The sequence below is a fragment of the Pelobates fuscus genome, chromosome 2 (genome assembly GCF_036172605.1).
Source record: "Pelobates fuscus isolate aPelFus1 chromosome 2, aPelFus1.pri, whole genome shotgun sequence".
Taxonomy (NCBI): Eukaryota; Metazoa; Chordata; class Amphibia; order Anura; family Pelobatidae; genus Pelobates; species Pelobates fuscus.
In genome coordinates, this window is record NC_086318.1 from 428,097,253 (window position 1) to 428,118,058 (window position 20,806).

General features: G+C 39.2%; 1 protein-coding gene across 1 annotated transcript in view; it reads left to right on the top strand.

Annotated features, from left to right (window-relative positions):
* The window catches only part of COQ8A (coenzyme Q8A), a 68,748-nt gene extending 62,205 nt beyond the window's left edge, over positions 1-6,543 (top strand). Inside the window, exons 12-15 of the mRNA XM_063444055.1 lie at positions 3,098-3,205; positions 3,459-3,524; positions 3,767-3,853; positions 4,169-6,543. Coding sequence (XP_063300125.1) covers positions 3,098-3,205; positions 3,459-3,524; positions 3,767-3,853; positions 4,169-4,459 — 552 coding nt within the window. The 3' untranslated portion in view covers positions 4,460-6,543. The remainder of the gene's footprint in view (positions 1-3,097; positions 3,206-3,458; positions 3,525-3,766; positions 3,854-4,168) is intronic.
* Positions 6,544-20,806: the final 14,263 nt, after the last annotated feature.

A 20,806-nucleotide genomic window follows, 5' to 3' on the forward strand; every position in this document is an offset into this window, starting at 1 on the left:
TCGCCTTTAGTTATGTTTTGCCTGTCTTATTAATGTAGTAATGAAAACCTTACTGTTACTACTTCTCTTTAAAAGGAAATTGTTGCTTTCTTTCAAATGAGAATTCCCCCTCTTACGGCTGTGTAAATCTGCTCCCATTTTATGTCTGGTAAATAGAAGGAATCCTACACAAAGCATTCACTGTTAGAATTTGGCACTTCTCGTAGTAACCCTTCTAACCCATACTGCTGCCTGCAACGCAGCGCATTACTTCGTCCTCGGGAGCCCAGGCGGTTAAATGGGGAATTCTCTATTTTAAGACAATCCTCCAGACTCTCGTCCTTACAAAAAAAAGTAAACAAAGTGCTAAAATGGAGTCTCCGTACTACGTAATTTGTAATGACTAAATGTTGGCAGGAAATCGAAAATATGAACTGTGGGAGGATAATTTCCCTGTGACATTTCAAAGTACAAATGTAATTTGCAATATCTCAAGGTTTTCCTAAAGATGCTTGGAAATGTCACTGTAGGCAGTATAATCATTTCATCTTATTGAATTGTTTATAGTGCCTGGAGTCCTCTTGTGCTGTCCCTCAAGTCAATGTTAAACCATTTTCAAGCAGTTTAACGCTAAAGCATGGCCCCCACTGGAGGTGTGGCTAAGGTAGAGATTACACACTTCCTCCTAGCCATATTAATTCATACCAGCAATAAGCACTGTGATAGGCTGCAGTCAGTTGACACTCGGCCAATCACAGACACTCATTGCTGTTCAGACTAATTCTTCCTCAATAGCCCAAACAGCACGGAGGGCTAATTTAGCATTCTAAACCTTTTAATGCTGAATGGAAGAATGGTGTCGGGAGATGAGTTACAAGGCCTACAGTGTCTCATTTAAGCAAAATAATAAACAAACCCTGCACTTAACCAAAATAAACTATATGATAAACAAACCAATGCTTCGCAATCCCACTAATTGGCACTGATAATGTTTCACTGAGCCCTTGTTTTAACCTCTGAATATTGAAAACGAGTTGATTTTTAGGACTGGAACAGATTCCGAAGCTTGCAGATGTTGCTGCTATTATAATTTATTGTCATGGTATTTGTGTATTCCTGGAATATGGCTTTGTAACAGATCCCCCCCTGGTTTATTTCGTAATCTGTAATATATGTTGTAACAGATCCCCTATGTGTTCGTTCGCGGGATCTGTACTTTATGTGAAATGCTCATTCGATGAAAAGTGTGTTCCCCATTAATGTTCGCAACAATGTTGCCGTTTCGTAATTGGCACTCCATTCCACGTATGCTTTTTTTCTCTGGGTGGCCGCCATTTCGGGAGACGAACACGTGGCGGCGGCTATCTTAATCTCCCGAACAGCGGTGTTTGGTCGTCGAGTATCTGGAACTCAAATCCGACACTCGACCAAGCAAACACCGCGGAAACCCCCAGATTGCCAGAACCAATGGAAGGAAACTACAGAACGAGCCGCCGTACGGTAGAAAGACTAAGCTAAACATAGGGATTCTAACGAACACCAGGATATCCACGGATGGCAAGCCGTTTGGGACGTTATATTCCACGAACAGAGACCGACCGCAAGGCCAAAACGTATGGAACGTTTTTCGGCTACTGTTACCTGTGCGGTTGGTCAAAACTTTAAGTCCCTGTAACTCCCCTGATCCGATCTGGGTGATTTTTGAATATGTTGTTCAGCTAGATCGGGGCTATCAGGGGATACCAGTGTTAGGGATGTACCCCATATATTTGGGGTACATCCAGAAACTTGGGTAAACTGTGTATGTTTTAATTGGGTTAACTGTTTATCTAAGAGGAGGGAATATGTAGGATGTACCTTATCATTGATTGGTTAATGTATAATTGCTTGTGGGTGTCTCCCTTGCATGGGAACACTGCATAAAAGGAGAGTACATGCCATTTAAAAATCAGTTCTACTTCACTCTCAATCTAGAGTCCTGTCTCTTATTGGGGTTTAACCGCTATACAGCTATTCACGCTAGCTCTTGTAAGAGCTTCTTCACTTGGATCACGACTGGATGCTGGGAATCCTCCTCACTGATCGGGGAAAAAGGACACCCTCCAGTGGTTGAAACCCCTCTGCTACACGGTGTAACCGCTACAGACTTACTATCTCCTACTGACCTTACTGTGCAGTAAAGGGAACTGCTCCATATGAGTGTTACATTTGCCTAGTTAATAGCCTGTTTTAAATGATACAAAATAGAACAAAATAAGGTTGCGCCTAAAATATACAGTAAAACATATAAGAGTGTATATAAAAAGAAATATAAAATAATACAATTTAATATTAAATGAAATATAAATGGATAATTGGCAATAGTCCAAAACACTTATCATAAGTCCGTAATGGTAGATGCCATGTATAAAAACAGGGATCCTGAGGCGTAAAATGAGGTGTGTCTTCACAATTGTGTACTTGCAATCCAGTGAAGTAATATGTGGAGAAAAAGACAAGAGGAACTCCAATGGCACAGTATATAGATGAATAAAATGGTATATAAAAATAGTCTTAATCACATTTTTCAGAGCTAAAACCTAGCTCTGATATAACGCACGTGGTAGGTTTTAGCTTTGAAAAATGTGAGTAAGACTACTTTTATTCTATTTTATATACCATTTTATTCATCTATATACTGTGCCATTGGAGTTCCTCTTGTCTTTTTCTCCACATATTACTTCACTGGATTGCAAGCACACAATTGTGAAGACACACCTCATTTTACGCCTCAGGATCCCTGTTTTTATACATGGCATCTACCATTACGGACTTATGATAAGTGTTTTGGACTATTGCCAATTATCCATTTATATTTAATTTAATATTTGATATTAAATTGTATTTTATATTTCTTTTCATATACACTATGTTTTACTGTATATTTTAGGCGCAACCTTATTTTGTTCTATTTTGCATCATTTCTTACCATTAGGGGATTATAGGGCACTCCCCTTTAAGGATTGCAGCCGTACTATTATTTTCTTGTTTGGCAACCTAGCGCTGATTTTTCTCTTTCCATTTTTCAATAGCCTGTTTTAGTTTAAAATATTTGTTTTGTTTTTTTTCCTTTCCCCAGATCTGCTCCAATATCCTACTCCTGTGTCTGCGAGAGCTGTTTGAGTTCAGATTCATGCAGACTGACCCAAACTGGTCCAACTTCTTTTATGACCCACAACTTCATAAGGTAACTCTTAGTCCTTGTGTTAGGTTGTGTAAATTCATGGCTTTGTCTGACATTTAAATACACAATATGAGAAAGCTGCATTGGTCAATCATTGTCAAGCCCAGATCTTTGGTCACTCTATCATTTGATCTTCATTTATGCAATACATATATTTTGTTAGCTAAATATTATTGAATTGGCTTATGTGCAAGTGTATTTAATTGTCCCAAGCAGGTCCGTTAACAGATTTATTATTTTGTTCATGTCTCACTAGGTTGCTTTGTTGGACTTTGGAGCAACAAGAGGCTTTGATGAGCATTTCACTGACATGTACATTGAGGTGAGATGTTTTTCTGATATATCAGACACCAAGTGCTTTTGGTAATGGCCAGGAGTGCACTTTTAATGTTCCTTTGCTTACTATATTTAAACACGGTGCCTTGTCTGTTGTTGGTCACCTTTAAATACCCAGAATGAATAATTTCCTAGCCCAGGTGTTCATCTAGATCACCCTTTCTACAAACATGTTTGTCTAACTTATTGTTTCCTTCTTGATTGTTCTTCTATGCTTCTGTTTTATAGGTAATCAGGGCTGCTGCTGACAGAGACCGGGAGAAGCTGTTAAGAAAGTCCATTGAAATGAATTTCCTGACTGGTTATGAATCCAAGGTAGGGGTCTCTTTAAAGGATGTGGCTGTTAGAAACGGATTCAGTCTTTGTGATATCCATTCCAAATGTGAACTTTTCCATTCCCATAAACATTAAATATTGATTACAGCGCTGTTTGTGTGGTACTAATATATATATACATACATACACACAGATTCCCACAATCATTCGGTTCATTCTTTGCTGGTGAAAATAAATATTTAGCCTGTTTATATTCCATTTAACAAAGTATAAAGTGCGTGTTTTTTTGTTGGTGCTATACACGAGCAGACTGCAATTGTTTGTAAATGTTTGTTTATTTTTTTTGCACGGCAGGCAATGGAAAATGCACACCTAGAAGCGGTTTTGATTCTGGGTGAAGCCTTTGCTTCAGATACTCCATTCAATTTTGGTTGCCAGAGTACCACAGAGCGGATCCACGGTCTGATACCGGTCATGTTAAAACATCGGCTCATCCCACCACCAGAGGAAACATACTCTCTGCATCGCAAGATGGGAGGCTCCTTCCTCATCTGCTCCAAGCTAAAGGCTCAGATTCCTTGCAAGAACATGTTTGAGGAGATCTACAGGAATTATTGGAAGGGAAGGGAAGACAAGAAACCATAACTTCTCGTCCATTTAACCTTATTCCAGATGTCTCTTGTCTGTTAATCCTAGTAAAAAAGTATATAAAGCTCGGGGGTCCCTCTAGCCACAGGTACAACAACCCTTGTTGCTGAAAATGGCCCCTTATTTGGACTTTTTTTTTGTATCTCCAGTGACTTTTTTTTTTTCTCGTGGCTTAAGATGGGCTTGGAAATCCTAGATTGTAAATTGTAAGTGAGCAGGAGAACTGGGCGTTTTAAAGACTATAAGATGATGATGAAATCTTTAGCTCTGAGAGGAGAGGCGAAATGTGGAGATACACTGACCGCTGTAGAAAGATGTAAAGTGATGCTGTTTGAACGCTACAGTAAAGTAAGGAGACTGCTCTGCAACGTGGTGGAGAGATTTTGCTTTTACTTTATGTAAGCTACAACTGCAGTGCACTTCAGTTTTCTGTAATCATCTTTGATTTTGTCTAATCAAATTAAATGCTTTTTGTACAGTGAAACTGATTTTGGAGCGATCAGTCTAATCACAGTGGGCTCTCGATTTAAATGATTTTAGAAGCTATTTTTTTTTTGTCTTGGGTAAGGAAACCCTTGGAGGTTGAGGGAGAACATTGCTAAATATAGGACTCTTAATTTTTTTTGCATTGTCATTTTGTACCTTATTTTGAAATAAACAACTGGTTTCGATGACTGAACAGATATGATGCTTACTTTAACATACTCTAGAACCAACAATCTGTATATTTCCTCCGTGGACTCTGAACATTAATGTCCTTTGGTACTAGGTGGGATCACAACCAAAATGGTTTATAGATTTTAATCCGAGGAGTTGTGAGTTGCTAGGGTGAGGATTACAAGAGCCTCTAAAAACCAATTTCTTAAATGCATGGTTCAAACGCACAAAAATTAAAACCTAAAAATCGAACCATATTGCTTGACTTGCTAATTATATATTTCTATATTCCTCCATTTTTACACATCTAAATTATAAAGTCAGAGACCTTACACTGCAAATCTATTTGTTCTGGAACGAGAAGATACAGTTTGATATCCTATCGGCAACAATTTAGAAGACTGAGAATTTTGCTTTTTAACTTTTAATTGTGAGAAACGTTGGCCTAATCAAAAGACCCACATCAATTCCACTGTAACAAGCTTGCGGCTGTCTGAAAATCACTCCTGTTAACATGTACAAGGTTTAGTATGCCGTAAGCAGTTATGAATCTAATAGACTATTGCTGGACAGTATGTGCCATGCCATTAAATAGCACTTAATACAGTCACAGATATCACATACTTGGTGACGTTATGTTTGTGATCAAGAAAGAGATAATCTACTTGCTATTGATCGTTACAGCATTGTAAGGGACTAGATTAATTGGGTTTATAATTTATTGGCTTCACATGGAGGGGGAGAGAACAACGAGGGTACAAATTAATACGTTTTGTGGTAATCGGGGATACAGGCTTATTGCAGTGTTTTTTGTTTTTTCTTATGTAGGTTTGGATGGTAATGTTACACACACCGTAATCTTTTGTAATTTCTACTAGTATTAGCAGAGCTTCCGGGTAGAATTCCAAAGGTTGCTACTATGGGACTTGGGAGACCATTGTCGTCTGTTTATTTGGAAGATAAGCTAATCCTGAAAGCATAGATTTTGTATTCTCTCATTGCTTTATTTTTTTTATTACAAATAACTGTTTTGAATTTTCTAGGATAATAAAGTAATGCAACTTCAGCCTGGTTAAAACAGGGGGAAATGTCTCCTTCAGAGAGGATTGAAGCAGTTTATATATGCACAAACCTGCATTGTTACTGAAAGTGCCAAATTACTGGAGATATTCCAGACCCGTCCTTTGTATGACAGCAGAATGTATAACTCCTTACTGCTAGCAATCCACATGCTCCAATCTACTTTACAGTAATGGAGTTAGACTTCTTGTTCCATCCACCTTCTATGACCTGTTCCTTCCCAGGGCATTGAAAGCTTTGCTCGAGTCAGTCTGGTTTATAGCTTAGATTTGGCTGCACTAAATATTTTGACCATCTCTGCAAATATGTATTTTTGCCAGAATTGTTAGTTTTGATTTACATTAAAAGATTAATTTTTGAAAGGACTTGTGTTTTGTGTAATCTGTCATATAGATAAGACATAATTAGATTTACATATCCATAATCCCCAAAAGTACCGCACTCCTTGAAATGCTAACTCCTCTGTATTCCTTACACAATAGAATCCCTTTAAACAGCATGGCAATAGTAATGTTGTATTCCCTACACCAGTGGTAGGTAACCTTTCAGTAGTACTGTGCCAAAATAAAATGTTGGTTCCTTGGTGTGCCAGTCCTATTTTTTTTTTTAAATGAGCTATGTATATAGCCATATTGTGCTTGGCTTATTGATAGGTGTTGCAGTTGTTTTGTAGCGTTGTATTTGTGTGTATGTGGGCTGCTATATTGTATACAATCACGAGAAGTTTGTGGTATTGTGTATGATACCTGTGAATGTGGGATGTGTATGGGAGCTGTTTATGGAATTGTGGGTGTGGATATGTCATATTGTTTGGGTTGTGTACGTGTGGGGACTGTCTGGGGTGTGAGTGGCTTCCCTGGGGTTTAGCAAGAACTGGTCAGGTACAGGTTAAGGGGCAGGAGCTGTGATTGCTGCTGTGGGCTGCTCTACTCTAGTGCGGATTCCTGTTCACAGGTGCTGGGAGGAAGGGATTTGAGATCACTTCCTCTAAGTGCTGTAATCCATAAATTGAGGATTGTCCCTCACCACCTTTTTGCACTAGCAGATATCTGAAGTTCCACTGTAACTCCAGATAGGCCAGCACCTGTTTTGGCTCTAGCAGCCTTGAGTGCTGTGCAAAAGCACCTGAAGTGCCATGCATGGCACATGTGTCATAGGTTGCCTACCCCTGCTCTACACTATAGTTCCCTCTGACCCGATCTTGAAAAAGACCTGAGTGGGTCGAAACCTAGATTAATCACAAATTAATTCGTTTTATAGAATACTGTATTAAACACGAGTGGTTTTTTTCAAAGACTTAACAGCGCTCCTTTTCTGCTTATGTCATACTATCTACACTGGCTGCACAAAGACTTTTTATTTTAAATATATATGTATGTGTGTGTTTACACAGTAATACCCCCTTTGAATTCTATGGGTTTACATATAAGGACATAACAATAATCTATTCCTTAGCAGGTCTTAAAATCCAGTAAATACAACCTCAGATGAATAACACCTGACATATTACTCCGTGTCATGATTTATTTAAGAAAATAAAGCCAAAATGGAGAAGCCATGTATGAAAACAAAGTACACCCTTACTGCTTTCAAATGAATTAAGTGGCTAAATAGCAGACAAGTGCTGTTAATCAAATGCCCTTTATTAATTGGTAGTCCGCAAGTGTAACTACCTCTATAAGCCGAAATTTTTAGCAGTTTTTTGGTCTGGAACATTCAGATGTTTTAACACAATGGCAAGGAGGAAAGATGTCCGCAATGATCTCAGAGAAGCAATTATTCTGGAAAGGGTTATAAGGCCATTTTCAAAAAATTCAAAGTCCATCATTGTACAGTGAGAGATTATTCAAAAGTGGAAAACATTTAAGATGGTTGCAATCTTCCCAGCAAATTCACCCCAAGATCAGACCGTTCCATGCTCAGAGAAATTGCAAATAACCCAAGAGTTACATCTCCGACAAACCGGCCTCAGCATGTTAAATGTTAAAGTCCATGAAAGTACAACTAGAAAAAGACTGGACAAGTATGGTTTGTTTGGAAGGGTTACCAGGAGAAAGCCTCTATCTAAAAGGAACATGGCTTAGATTTGCAAAGTTGAGCAAACTACAAGAGTTTTGTAACAATATCCTTTGGACAGACAAGACCATAGTGGAGATGTTTGGTTTTTGCCAAATGTGGAGCTGTGTTTTATGGCCAAACTCAGCATATCAACACAAACTCCTCATACCAACCATCAAGCGTGGTGGTGTGATTATTTGGGCTTGTTTTGCAGCCACAGGACCTGGGAACCTTGCAGCAATTGAACTTAGTCTGTATAATGATTGTAGAGTGAAATGTGAAGACCTCTGTCCGATCGCTAAAGATTGGCCGAAATTGGATCATGCAAAAGGACAATCATCCTGAGCACACCAGCAAATCTACAACAGAATGGCTTAAAATAAAAAGAAACCAGGTGTTTCAATGGCCCAGTCAAAGTCCAGACCTCAACCCAATTGAAATGCTGTGGTGGGACCTTACGAGAGCTGTGCGTAAACCAGTGCCAGCAAACCTCAATGAACTGAAGCAACGTTGTAAAGAAGAATGGGCAATAATTCCTCCACAATGATATGAGAGACTGATACGCCTACAGAAAATGATTCACGTTATTGCTGCTCAATAATAACTAGCTGTTGAAAGACAAGGTGTACTTAGTTTTTGACACATTCTAAGTTTTTGTTTTATTTTAGTTAACATATTACACTGTGCCATTATTTATGTGTTCATCTGAGGTTGTATTTAATTTTAAGATCGGATATGGATATGTCCTGATATGTAAAACTAGAATTCAAAGAGGGTGCACTTTCTTTTTTCCGTGTGTGTGTGTGTGTGTGTGTGTGTGTGTGTGTGTGCGTGTGTGTGTGTGTGTGTGCGTGCGTGCGCGCACACGCACACACGTATTTATAATATAAACATACACTATCAGAAAATCCTACAGTATTAACCAATAACATCAAGCTAGTAAGTAATGGTTTGATCTTGTATAACAGACCTAAACGGTAACATTGAATCCATGAAAAAAAAATACAATTTCATTACATGTTCTGCAATATTCTTTCATTTCCCCTATTTTGGTCTTAAATTTGAAATTCACTTTACATTTCTTACACTGCTCACATTAGTAAAAAAAAAAAAAAAAAATCTGTACATTTAACACTTATTTTTTTTTTTCAAGTGGGCCCTCTAGTGGTGGTGATCACCGTAGCAAACGCTTTTTTATTTATTTTTACAGACATACCTTACTTTCATGGGAGTCGATCATTTTACTTCTATTTACGTGTCCTGGGGCAGGAATGTCAAGTCCTACACTACCATGCAGGCAGTAGGAGTTACTCACCATTGCAAGCCATGAGGGTCCAGGACACAATTGCCGGGGCTGAATTTCTACTCGATAGGACTAAATAGTAATTCACTACTGGCGAGTGGAAAATCTGAGCCTTGTCCAATTGTGACAGAGCTAATACTTTGACTTGTTTTTTTTCTTCTTTAAACTAAGTGTTCCTTTTCTATTTTTATTTTTTTAAAAGCAGTACACTTCTTGAGGGATCTTTATTCAAGATAACTCAAAGATGGGATTTTATTTTACACTCTTTCCCATTCATATAGAAGCTGTGCCTCGACCACCTACATCTTCCTCTATAGGGAGGGGGGAATGCTTCCTTATGCTACCAAGATAAGCTTTATAACGGCTTAATACCAGTCACCCCCTGATATGTACTGAATGAAGCCTCACTGTAATATTTTATTTCATGCTTTCAAGGACATCTGATAACCCTATTGGCTGTAATGAGCATAAAGTGACCTACTGCCTAAATAGCGCAAAGCTAAAATACTAAATACTGTGCCTTCTAGGCCACCTATCATATAGACGCCTATAGTACATGTGGCACAGGTACTATAGAAGGTTCTCTAAAAATAAATAAATAAAAAAGTCTTTCTTTTAAAAGGTTAACAAACACGCGGACACCCGTGAACAAAGTGATAAAACACAAGAAAACTAAACTGATAGGTACACGGCTTCCCAAGGTTATCTCCCAGCTGATACCCTATCAATTACACAGTCTTGTTATATGGTTATTTTTGGATTCTGCTAGTGTACCTACAATAGAGGACAAAACAGTGCAAATATTGCTAAAAAACTATAAAGCTTCCAATGATTAATATGCACTCACATATTCCAGAAAATTTTAGCGTATTATAGGTGCCTCCCCTTGGTGGAAATGGGGGGTATGTTCCTTTAAAATTCCCTCCTCAAGTGATAGCCAATAGGGTATCCAGGTCAGCAAGAAGATCCACAGATAGCAACCAAAGGAATACTTCAAAGGCGGTTTATTCACTTGTAAAAAGGTATACAAATAAAAAAATTCATAAAAACAATATTAGTAAGAGATGCTGGTCCTACGCGTTTCGTCCTTATACAAAAAGTACTTCCTCAGGGACCTCTTTCAATAAGTAGCAGTTAACAGGTACATAAAATCAACAGCATCCTAAAAACGCTAACAATCAAAAGATCTTATATAGGGCTAATCCCTTCAAGTCAAATCTTGCAGTTTCAGTTCGTCGAAGTTCTCTCCTCAGGTGTGACCACTTTGCCGCAGTAAAGATCCCGGGTCCGTTCGAAAAAAATTTAGCCACTTCCGCATTCGTCATACGTTGCGCATGCGTCACGTGTTTGGTTATTCATCACATGATCGTCATGCGTTCCACGCTCGAGAAAAAACATGGCCGTGCGTTCCACAGCATGATAGCAGCCTTAAAGAGTCACTTTTCTTATACCTGATATTTGTACATTAATGACTGAAAATAGAAAACTGTTAGAAATCATCTTCTAATCATATAGAATATCATGATGGTAATAATATGTCCTCTCAGAAATAACCAACTGAAACATTATTGAAATGAATGAAAAACTTCCTATCTAAGCTGATCGTTCATAATATCTATTATAGCTTTGCAAGAAATGATAATTAATTATTAATAAATTCATATATTAGCAGTAATATTTTGATACATTAACAGGCTTTACAGCTTTTACAACCCCTAGAACCTTTTAACCCATTTTTGTTACTTTTAAATCCATTTCTTAGGGCATAACTTGGTGCTAATAGATTCTTAAGGTTTTGTTTTTTCTTATAAATGATCTTTGGCCTTTTAGATAGATGTTCCCCCAAAATGGGATCCTCCAACAGTATTGGCCAATATTTATATAGACTCTTCTTTATTTTTGGATGGTCCACGCTATATTGTGTGAAAAAAAGCGTGTTTAAAATCTTCCCCTTTTTTCCTACTACTAGGACCGTCCATTAAAAGCACATTTCTATTTCTTTGGGACATCATATGAATTTCTCTCTCTCTCTGTTTTTGGTTATAACCTTTTTTGACCAACTTGTCAGCTATATGTTGGGCCTGTATCTGGAAATCCTTAGTATGTGAGCAGTTCCTTCTTACTCGTGTAAGTTGTCCCTTAGTAATGCCCTTCAACCAAGGTTGGTGGTGGCAACTACGTTTATGAACATAGCTGTTCCCATCGGTTGGTTTAAAGAAACATTTAGATTTAATCTCATTCCCCTCGCAAAATAAGGGGAGATCTAAGAAATGTATTTCTCTGCGGTTCCATATTGGAGAAAGTTTTAAATTATATTAATTCTGGTTAAGGTGATCAACAAAAGTCATAAAATCGGAATCCGACCCCTTCCAAATGATGATCACGTCATCGATATACCGCCGCCATAGGACCAGGTTCACCACCCAGTCATGCCCCAGACGTACGCAGAGGTCCTCCCACCTGCGCATGTATATGTTGGCATAACTGGGGGCGAACCTGGTACCCATGGCGTTCCCCACCAACTGTAGATAAAAAGATTGATCAAAGAGGAAAAAAAATATGTTCCAATATAAACTGGATACCCCACAAAATAAAAGATCTAAGACCAAGTGAGATGTCTTTATCCTGATTCAAGTAAAAGGCAACTGCCTCTAACCCGAGGTTGTGGCTAATGACCGTATACAATGAGGTTACATGCAATGTGGCCCAGCTGTAATTTTCCTGCCATTCCAAACTTTCAATTTCCTGTAAAAAAGATTTTGTGTCCTTTGTGTATGACCATGACATTTGGGCATATTTTTGTAAATAGGAATCTAAAAAAGCAGACAAATTGGCCGTAATTGATTCAATACCACTGATTATTGGGCGCCCTGGGGGGCTTGTTAGATTTTTGTGGATCTTTGGGATAAAATAAAAAATTGGAATAACCGGGTGAGGATTCCAAAGATAATCGAAATTTATTTTCGTAATGATGTTTTCATTTCTAGCCTCTTCTAAAAGGGTTTTTAATTCTATATTAAAAGTCTTAGAGGGATCATTTTTGAGTTTTTTTTATAAGTTTTACCATCAGATAGAATGTTAAAAGCTTCTTGGCGGTAATATTGCTCTGACATAATAACTATTGCTCCCCCTTTGTCCGCTTCCTTTATAACAATATCCTCCCTTGAGGTCAAATCTTTTAGTGCTGCTTGCTCCCCCTTAGTGAGATTTTGTACTTGGTTTCCTCCTCTTCTTTTTCTCTTACCTACCCATTTTTCAAAATCTTTTTCAACTAGGTTTTCAAAAGTCTCCAAATGGGACCCTTTACTGTGTACAGGGAAAAATTTGGACTTGGGCTTAAATTTTCCCTGTATATCATTAAGCTCATTATCATCTTTGTTTACAATTGGATTGGGGAATTTCAAAAAAATGTCTTGTGACTGTCATGGATCTGATAAACTTTTTAAGATCGCTATATAATAGAAAATCGTCCGCCTCTTGATTAGGGGCGAATTTCATTCCCTTCTCTAAAAGCTGCATTTCTTGTTCTGTCAAATTAGTTCCAGACAGATTAACAATCCCTCTTTTTAATTCATCCTCTGATATTTCTAATCTCTCCCTAGGTTTCTCTCCTGATCCTCTGCTCTTTTTCTTTTTGGTGGAGATTCCCTGTACAAATGGGAGAAGCGATTGGGGTGATCCCACCGTTTCTCTCGTGGCTGGAAGTAGTTGGTAATAGTTTTCTCCTTTGGGGCTCTTGATCTCTCTTGAAAATTTTCATTTTCCCTGATCTCCAAAAGATTACCTTTTCTGTTATCTTCCTTATTTCTCACCACCTGTGCATAGGTGCCAGAGAGGTTTTCCCTTCTATAAGGGAGTTGGGTTACGTCACTGTCAACATCAGTGTCGTTCCTATCTATCCTTCCCTTAAAGGATGATTTCCCCCCCCTTTCTGGGTTCTTGTATACAATATCCCTCTCTCTTTCTGGAGAAACAATCTTAGGGGACCTACCTCTAACTGGGTGTTTTTTCCTAGCATCAACGGAAGGAAATCTCTTCCTAGAATTGTACTGAGAGACTAAGGGGGAGCAAGCAGCACTAAATGATTTGACCTCAAGGGAGGATATTGTTATAAAGGAAGCGGACAAAGGGGGAGCAATAGTTATTATGTCAGAGCAATATTACCGCCAAGAAGCTTTTAACATTCTATCTGATGGTAAAACTTATAAAAAAAACTCAAAACTGATCCCTCTAAGACTTTTAATATAGAATTAAAAACCCTTTTAGAAGAGGCTAGAAATGAAAACATCATTACGAAAATAAATTTTGATTATCTTTGGAATCCTCACCCGGTTATTCCAATTTTTTATTTTATCCCAAAGATCCACAAAAATCTAACAAGCCCCCCAGGGCGCCCAATAATCAGTGGTATTGAATCAATTACGGCCAATTTGTCTGCTTTTTTAGATTCCTATTTACAAAAATATGCCCAAATGTCATGGTCATACACAAAGGACACAAAATCTTTTTTACAGGAAATTGAAAGTTTGGAATGGCAGGAAAATTACAGCTGGGCCACATTGCATGTAACCTCATTGTATACGGTCATTAGCCACAACCTCGGGTTAGAGGCAGTTGCCTTTTACTTGAATCAGGATAAAGACATCTCACTTGGTCTTAGATCTTTTATTTTGTGGGGTATCCAGTTTATATAGGAACATATTTTTTTTTCCTCTTTGATCAATCTTTTTATCTACAGTTGGTGGGGAACGCCATGGGTACCAGGTTCGCCCCCAGTTATGCCAACATATACATGCGCAGGTGGGAGGACCTCTGCGTACGTCTGGGGCATGACTGGGTGGTGAACCTGGTCCTATGGCGGCGGTATATCGATGACGTGATCATCATTTGGAAGGGGTCGGATTCCGATTTTATGACTTTTGTTGATCGCCTTAACCAGAATGAATATAATTTAAAACTTTCTCCAATATGGAACCGCAGATAAATAAATTTCTTAGATCTCCCCTTATTTTGCGAGGGGAATGAGATTAAATCTAAATGTTTCTTTAAACCAACCGATGGGAACAGCTATGTTCATAAACGTAGTTGCCACCACCAACCTTGGTTGAAGGGCATTACTAAGGGACAACTTACACGAGTAAGAAGGAACTGCTCACATACTAAGGATTTCCAGATACAGGCCCAACATATAGCTGACAAGTTGGTCAAAAAAGGTTATAACCAAAAACAGAGAGAGAGAGAAATTCATATGATGTCCCAAAGAAATAGAAATGTGCTTTTAATGGACGGTCCTAGTAGTAGGAAAAAAGGGGAAGATTTTAAACAGGCTTTTTTCACACAATATAGTGTGGACCATCCAAAAATAAAGAAGAGTCTATATAAATATTGGCCAATACTGTTGGAGGATCCCATTTTGGGGGAACATCTATCTAAAAGGCCAAAGATCATTTATAGGAAAAAACAAAACCTTAAGAATCTATTAGCACCAAGTTATGCCCTAAGAAATGGATTTAAAAGTAACAAAAATGGGTTAAAAGGTTCTAGGGGTTGTAAAAGCTGTAAAGCCTGTTTACAAGTGAATACGGACAAAGTCACATCATATAGCAGTTTCGTGACAGGGAAACAGTTCTCTATCAAATCAGAGATTGGCTGCCGCTCGACCTGTGTGGTATATCTCCTTCAGTGTCCATGCGGTAGCCAATATGTTGGCCGCACAAAAAGATGTTTAAAAGTAAGATTTCTGGAACACATAAATAATATAAAGAAAAAAATGGATACCCACTCAGTCCCACTCCATTGTAATAGTTGCCCATTTTTTTTGTTTGAAGGGATTGCGCTGCATAGGGATAGAACAAATTCAACCCCACTGGAGAGGGGGTAACAAAGAAAAAAGATTGGCACAAAGAAAATCATACTGGATTCACAGATCACACACTCTTACCCCAAGGGGTTTGAATGTGGATGTGGATATGGATATTGTTTGTTTTTTGAATTAATTTGAGTGATAAGATATTAAGGTTTTAAAATGAATACACAATATAATAAAAACACTGTAATACTGGTTCTGCAGTCAAAGTGTATAATATTTGTCACTTTATTCAGGATTGAATAAATATTGAGTGTTCAATCACGTATGCCACTTTACACAATATGGATACGTAAATGAATATATAAATAAATATTCATGTCACTTTACACAAAAAGGATTTGCAATAGAGATATGTTTTTTATGCCACTTTAATGGCTTAGTTCACTATGTTAATGTATCAAAATATTACTGCTAATATATGAATTTATTAATAATTAATTATCATTTCTTGCAAAGCTATAATAGATATTATGAACGATCAGCTTAGATAGGAAGTTTTTCATTCATTTCAATAATGTTTCAGTTGGTTATTTCTGAGAGGACATATTATTACCATCATGATATTCTATATGATTAGAAGATGATTTCTAACAGTTTTCTATTTTCAGTCATTAATGTACAAATATCAGGTATAAGAAAAGTGACTCTTTAAGGCTGCTATCATGCTGTGGAACGCACGGCCATGTTTTTTCTCGAGCGTGGAACGCATGACGATCATGTGATGAATAACCAAACACGTGACGCATGCGCAACGTATGACGAATGCGGAAGTGGCTACATTTTTTTCGAACGGACCCGGCATCTTTACCGCGGCAAAGTGGTCACACCTGAGGAGAGAACTTCGACGAACTGAAACTGCAAGATTTGACTTGAAGGGATTAGCCCTATATAAGATCTTTTGATTGTTAGCGTTTTTAGGATGCTGTTGATTTTATGTACCGGTTAACTGCTACTTATTGAAAGAGGTCCCTGAGGAAGTCCTTTTTGTATAAGGACGAAACGCGTAGGACCAGCATCTCTTACTTATATTGTTTTTATGAATTTTTTTATTTGTATACCTTTTTACAAGTGAATAAACCGCCTTTGAAGTATTCCTTTGGTTGCTATCTGTGGATCTTCTTGCTGACCTGGATACCCTATTGGCTATCACTTGAGGAGGGAATTTTAAAGGAACATACCCCCCATTTCCACCAAGGGGAGGCACCTATAATACGCTAAAATTTTATGGAATATGTGAGTGCATATTAATCATTGAAAGCTTTATAGTTTTTTAGCAATGTTTTGTCCTCTATTGTAGGTACACTAGCAGAATCCCAAATTTCCCTATCAATTACACAGTCTTTTAAAAGGTTGTCAGTTTCTCTCTTGTCATCAGATGAGGTCACAGGTGAAAAGCCATCAGAAACCTTGGGATTTGTGAGTAGGACACAAGTGACTTCCTTTGCTTCTCCTGTATAGGAAATAATAAGAGTTTGTGAATAGCACATTTGTGGGTGACTTTCATTTCTCCCTACGAGAAATCAATACACTTGTATGTGCACATATGCACCCACAAAAATAGTTATAGAGGACCAGAGATTGGTGGAGAGATCTTAGCAATTTCCTGGTTTCATTGAGAAAGTTATTTAGCTCTGCGAAGGATGGGCTATCTAAAATAATAATACAAGGGCGGGACTTGATCTCCATGCCAGACAGTCACAGCAAACATGAGCTCCTTGACAAAAGTCTCTAAAATGCCAATTTGCCTGGACTAGCAAGCGTGGCTTACTTGTTCCAGTCTAATGCCCACTAGGCACCCTTCTTGTGAGTTCAAGTGATCTCTGCTACTGCTGCTGAGTAGGTGTATCCTTCAGTTTCTGCAGCATGGTGTGTTCGTTTGAGGGGAGGAGACAATCTCTTTGATTGGGATTACCTAGGTGTCAAAGCTAATCTACCGAGGCCCGCACTCCCCCTCTGCCGGAATGGTGGGGGTTATTCTGGTCCCCACCAAGCACGTTCATACCTTTTGCTAAATCGCATTCTCTTTAAAATGGCTGACACAAATGAGGTGACTAAGCCTGTAAAGGAGGTGTATGCATGAGAATGGGAAGATGGCGTTTGAGATGCATTTGATGCTCTGTACCAAAGGTTTTGGAAGAGCCTTAGTATTTGGTGGATTGAGCAGATTCCCTCGATTAGTGTTGAACAACTGCAGGGCCCCTCTCCTTGGCAGAGAACACAAGGGCTAGTAAGCCTGAGCCCAGTCCACAGGACTGTGAGATCTGTTGCAGTCCATGACCTTCTCGGGACCATACTCTGAATTTGGGTAGTGAGGCCTGTGGACATTGGGTGAACCTTCCCATCAATGCCCGGGGCTGGAGTGACATGGATGGCTCTGAACATACTCTACACCTCTCTGTTAACTATCCAACAATTAATTTAGGCACAAGCATAGGTTGAGGGGGCTGAGTAAGGCCTCTTACTATGCCCTGGCTTTCATGCTACGGATTTTTGTCTCCTAACTTGGTTTTGGCCTTGATCTAGTTTACTGATCTTTTAAGCTGAATGCAAAATGTTTTTCATAATCTAAACATAAGGGTAATATACTGCTGTCTCCATCCAACTGATTTTCCACTTACTTCAGATTGTATATTTTTTGTCTTTTTAATCTTTTGTTTGTGTTTCTGTCAAAATTTCTGTATTATCCACTTGGTGAACCTGACTCTAGGCCGAATGCATTATAGCCCATTGCATTCTTATTATAAGTCCTGCAAGCATAGGTCTACACTAAGCATTGATCTAAGTTGTTATTTTAAAAAAATGTGCAGTTCATTATGTGACATTTACTTTAGGATGTCTTTTCTTCCTTCATTTTGCATGTTATGCGTGTACTACTATATTGTCAATCATATGATTTCATGCTAATTTATCAAATCCTTTAATGCATGTTTATTTTAATAGTCACAAGTTGTAAGCCCACAATGTCGTGAGCCATTTTTCTCTGTATGTTCCATTCGCATGGTCTAAATATTCTTACTGGGACCACTTTAGCAGCCATAGGGTAGAATCTGTCCTATCACCCAGAATGCCTGAATACCAACCATTCTCAGGATACGGGTTCTACCTTAAAGCAGCCATGTTACTATTATCTCAGTTTTTCTCAGGAATAGGAAAAAGGATTCAGACCCTCTAGAAGCAGATTAGATGGTTTATTTTTGAAGACAGAGCCGTTTTAGTCTTTGTGCCATTAGAAGAACAGCCTTAGCCAGGCAAGGTCCAGCTTATGTGCTCACCGTACATTATCTCTCAAAGTCTGACCTACATTCAGCAGATCCTCAGGATGAATCAATAGAATATCCAAAGAACACTATATTGTATACTGAGATAATGCAACCTCTACATTGTATTTTTTCATTCTTAAAATAAAGTAGCATTCGAATACAGAAGATACAATTAGGTAAATCCTTAAATTTGTCACCTTTCCAAGTGCTTACCTTGCTTGGGCAGCCATCTTGCTTTCCATGAGTAGTCTACCCCAAAGTTAAGAGTCGAATTGCAGGAGGAACAGTGAGAAGAGAGCTGCAATCAGGATGTGGGACTCAATGAATAATAAAATAAAAACCAGAGGTAATTTGTCAAGGTAAATTTAACGAGGTACAACTCTAAGATGACAATCCTGCTGTAAGCCACAGCAGGTTGGTGTCTTTAGGAGGCCAGCTTCTATTGATATTCAGTTCATGGACGCTCTGATAAGGAAATCGTTATATGCTCTGAAGGGCCTACTGGTGGAAACGAAGGCAGATGAGCAATGGCAATTTAGCTTAATATTTGTTTTATGGCTCTCAACCTTTTGAAAATAAAACCAGCTCCTGTGGAACTTGGGATATTGCTCACCTGATGGCTTTTTTTTTTCTTTTAGTAAACTGGAAGATTTTAAAGAGGCAAAATACAGCCATCTTCACAGACACATCTACAGTGGACAAACATGGGCACATCATCATAACCGGGTTCTATATCAGATGGGTTTTATGGAAATACACTGCTTAAACGGGATTCCACCCTGGAGGAAGGCTTTCTCTGTCCTAGAACCTGACCGTGTTTGGCCCAGACCTTTCCAAGAATGGTCTCTTTGCACACATGCTCACAGATATCCGTTTGTTGTCCTACTTCCATAATGCATGCAATACATGGGTTTGATTGACAGAACTGCTAGAGCCGCAAGGTGTGATGCAATATCTAGCCCTGCAAGTTCCATCAACATAAACTGCATAGCTGCCTCACTCCTACAGTACTGTTCATAACTCCTGACGTGTTTATTATGGACATGTGACTCTGCTGTCCACATCTTCAGTCTACTGGTAGCCATTTGCCCCCTTGACAGCAACTTAATGAATTTGAATTACTAAACTCTCACATTTTAGTTTAATTAAATGATTACTGCAACCACAAAATTGTGTTTTAAACCCCCCAAAGTAAATAAATAAAATCACTGAAACACACCATGGAGCACTAAGGCCACGGCCAGTGAATGGATTTTTGGCTACAAAGGCTCCATTCGCCTTCCCTAAAATGCACCTCAATCCTCCGCTTTAAATTCCTTAAATGTTTCTTATCCTCTTTTAAAATGTCTTACCCCTTTTAGTGTATCTTAACCCCCCCTTTGTCTCACACTCCTCTTTAGTATATTGTATAACCCCATTTCCCCCCATTGTCTTTCTCCCCACAGCCCCTTGTCGCTATCTACCACAACCACTGCCTTTTTGTCCCCCCCAAACCCCTTCATGTGTCATTTAATCCCAGCCCCTCCATATGCTTAATTACCCACCAGCTCCTCCTTGCATCTCATTCTCCCCATTCCCCCCCAGCCCCTCCATGTGTCTCATTCCCCCCCCCACTCCCAGCATCTCATTTCCCCGCCAGCCCCTCCATGCCTCTCATTCTTTCCTCCCCCCCAGTCCCTCCATGCCTCTCATTCTCTCCTCTCTCCCCCTGTCCCTCCATGCCTCTCCTCTCTCCCCCCCAGTACTTCCATGCCTCTCATTCTCTCCTCTCTCCCCCCCAGTACTTCCATGCCTCTCATTCTCTCCTCTCTCCCCCCCAGTCCCTCCATGCCTCTCATTCTCTCCTCTCCCCCCCCCCGTCCCTCCACGCCTCTCATTCTCTCCACGTGGCCAAGCACAGGACGCGGTAGAGGAGCCTTTGTTTCCTCTACCCCGTCTGCCAGGAAGTTGAGCACTGGCAGTAAGCAGTTCCTGTCAGACCAGGTAGAGATTACAGAAGCTTCTTTACCCCCTTCCTCGGCTTGGCCGCTCCATGCAGGGACCGCCGGGAGGGGAGAAATTACCGCAGCTCGGTCACGCAACAAGAGGGAGGTGAGCAGGCATGGAGGGGAGAAGGG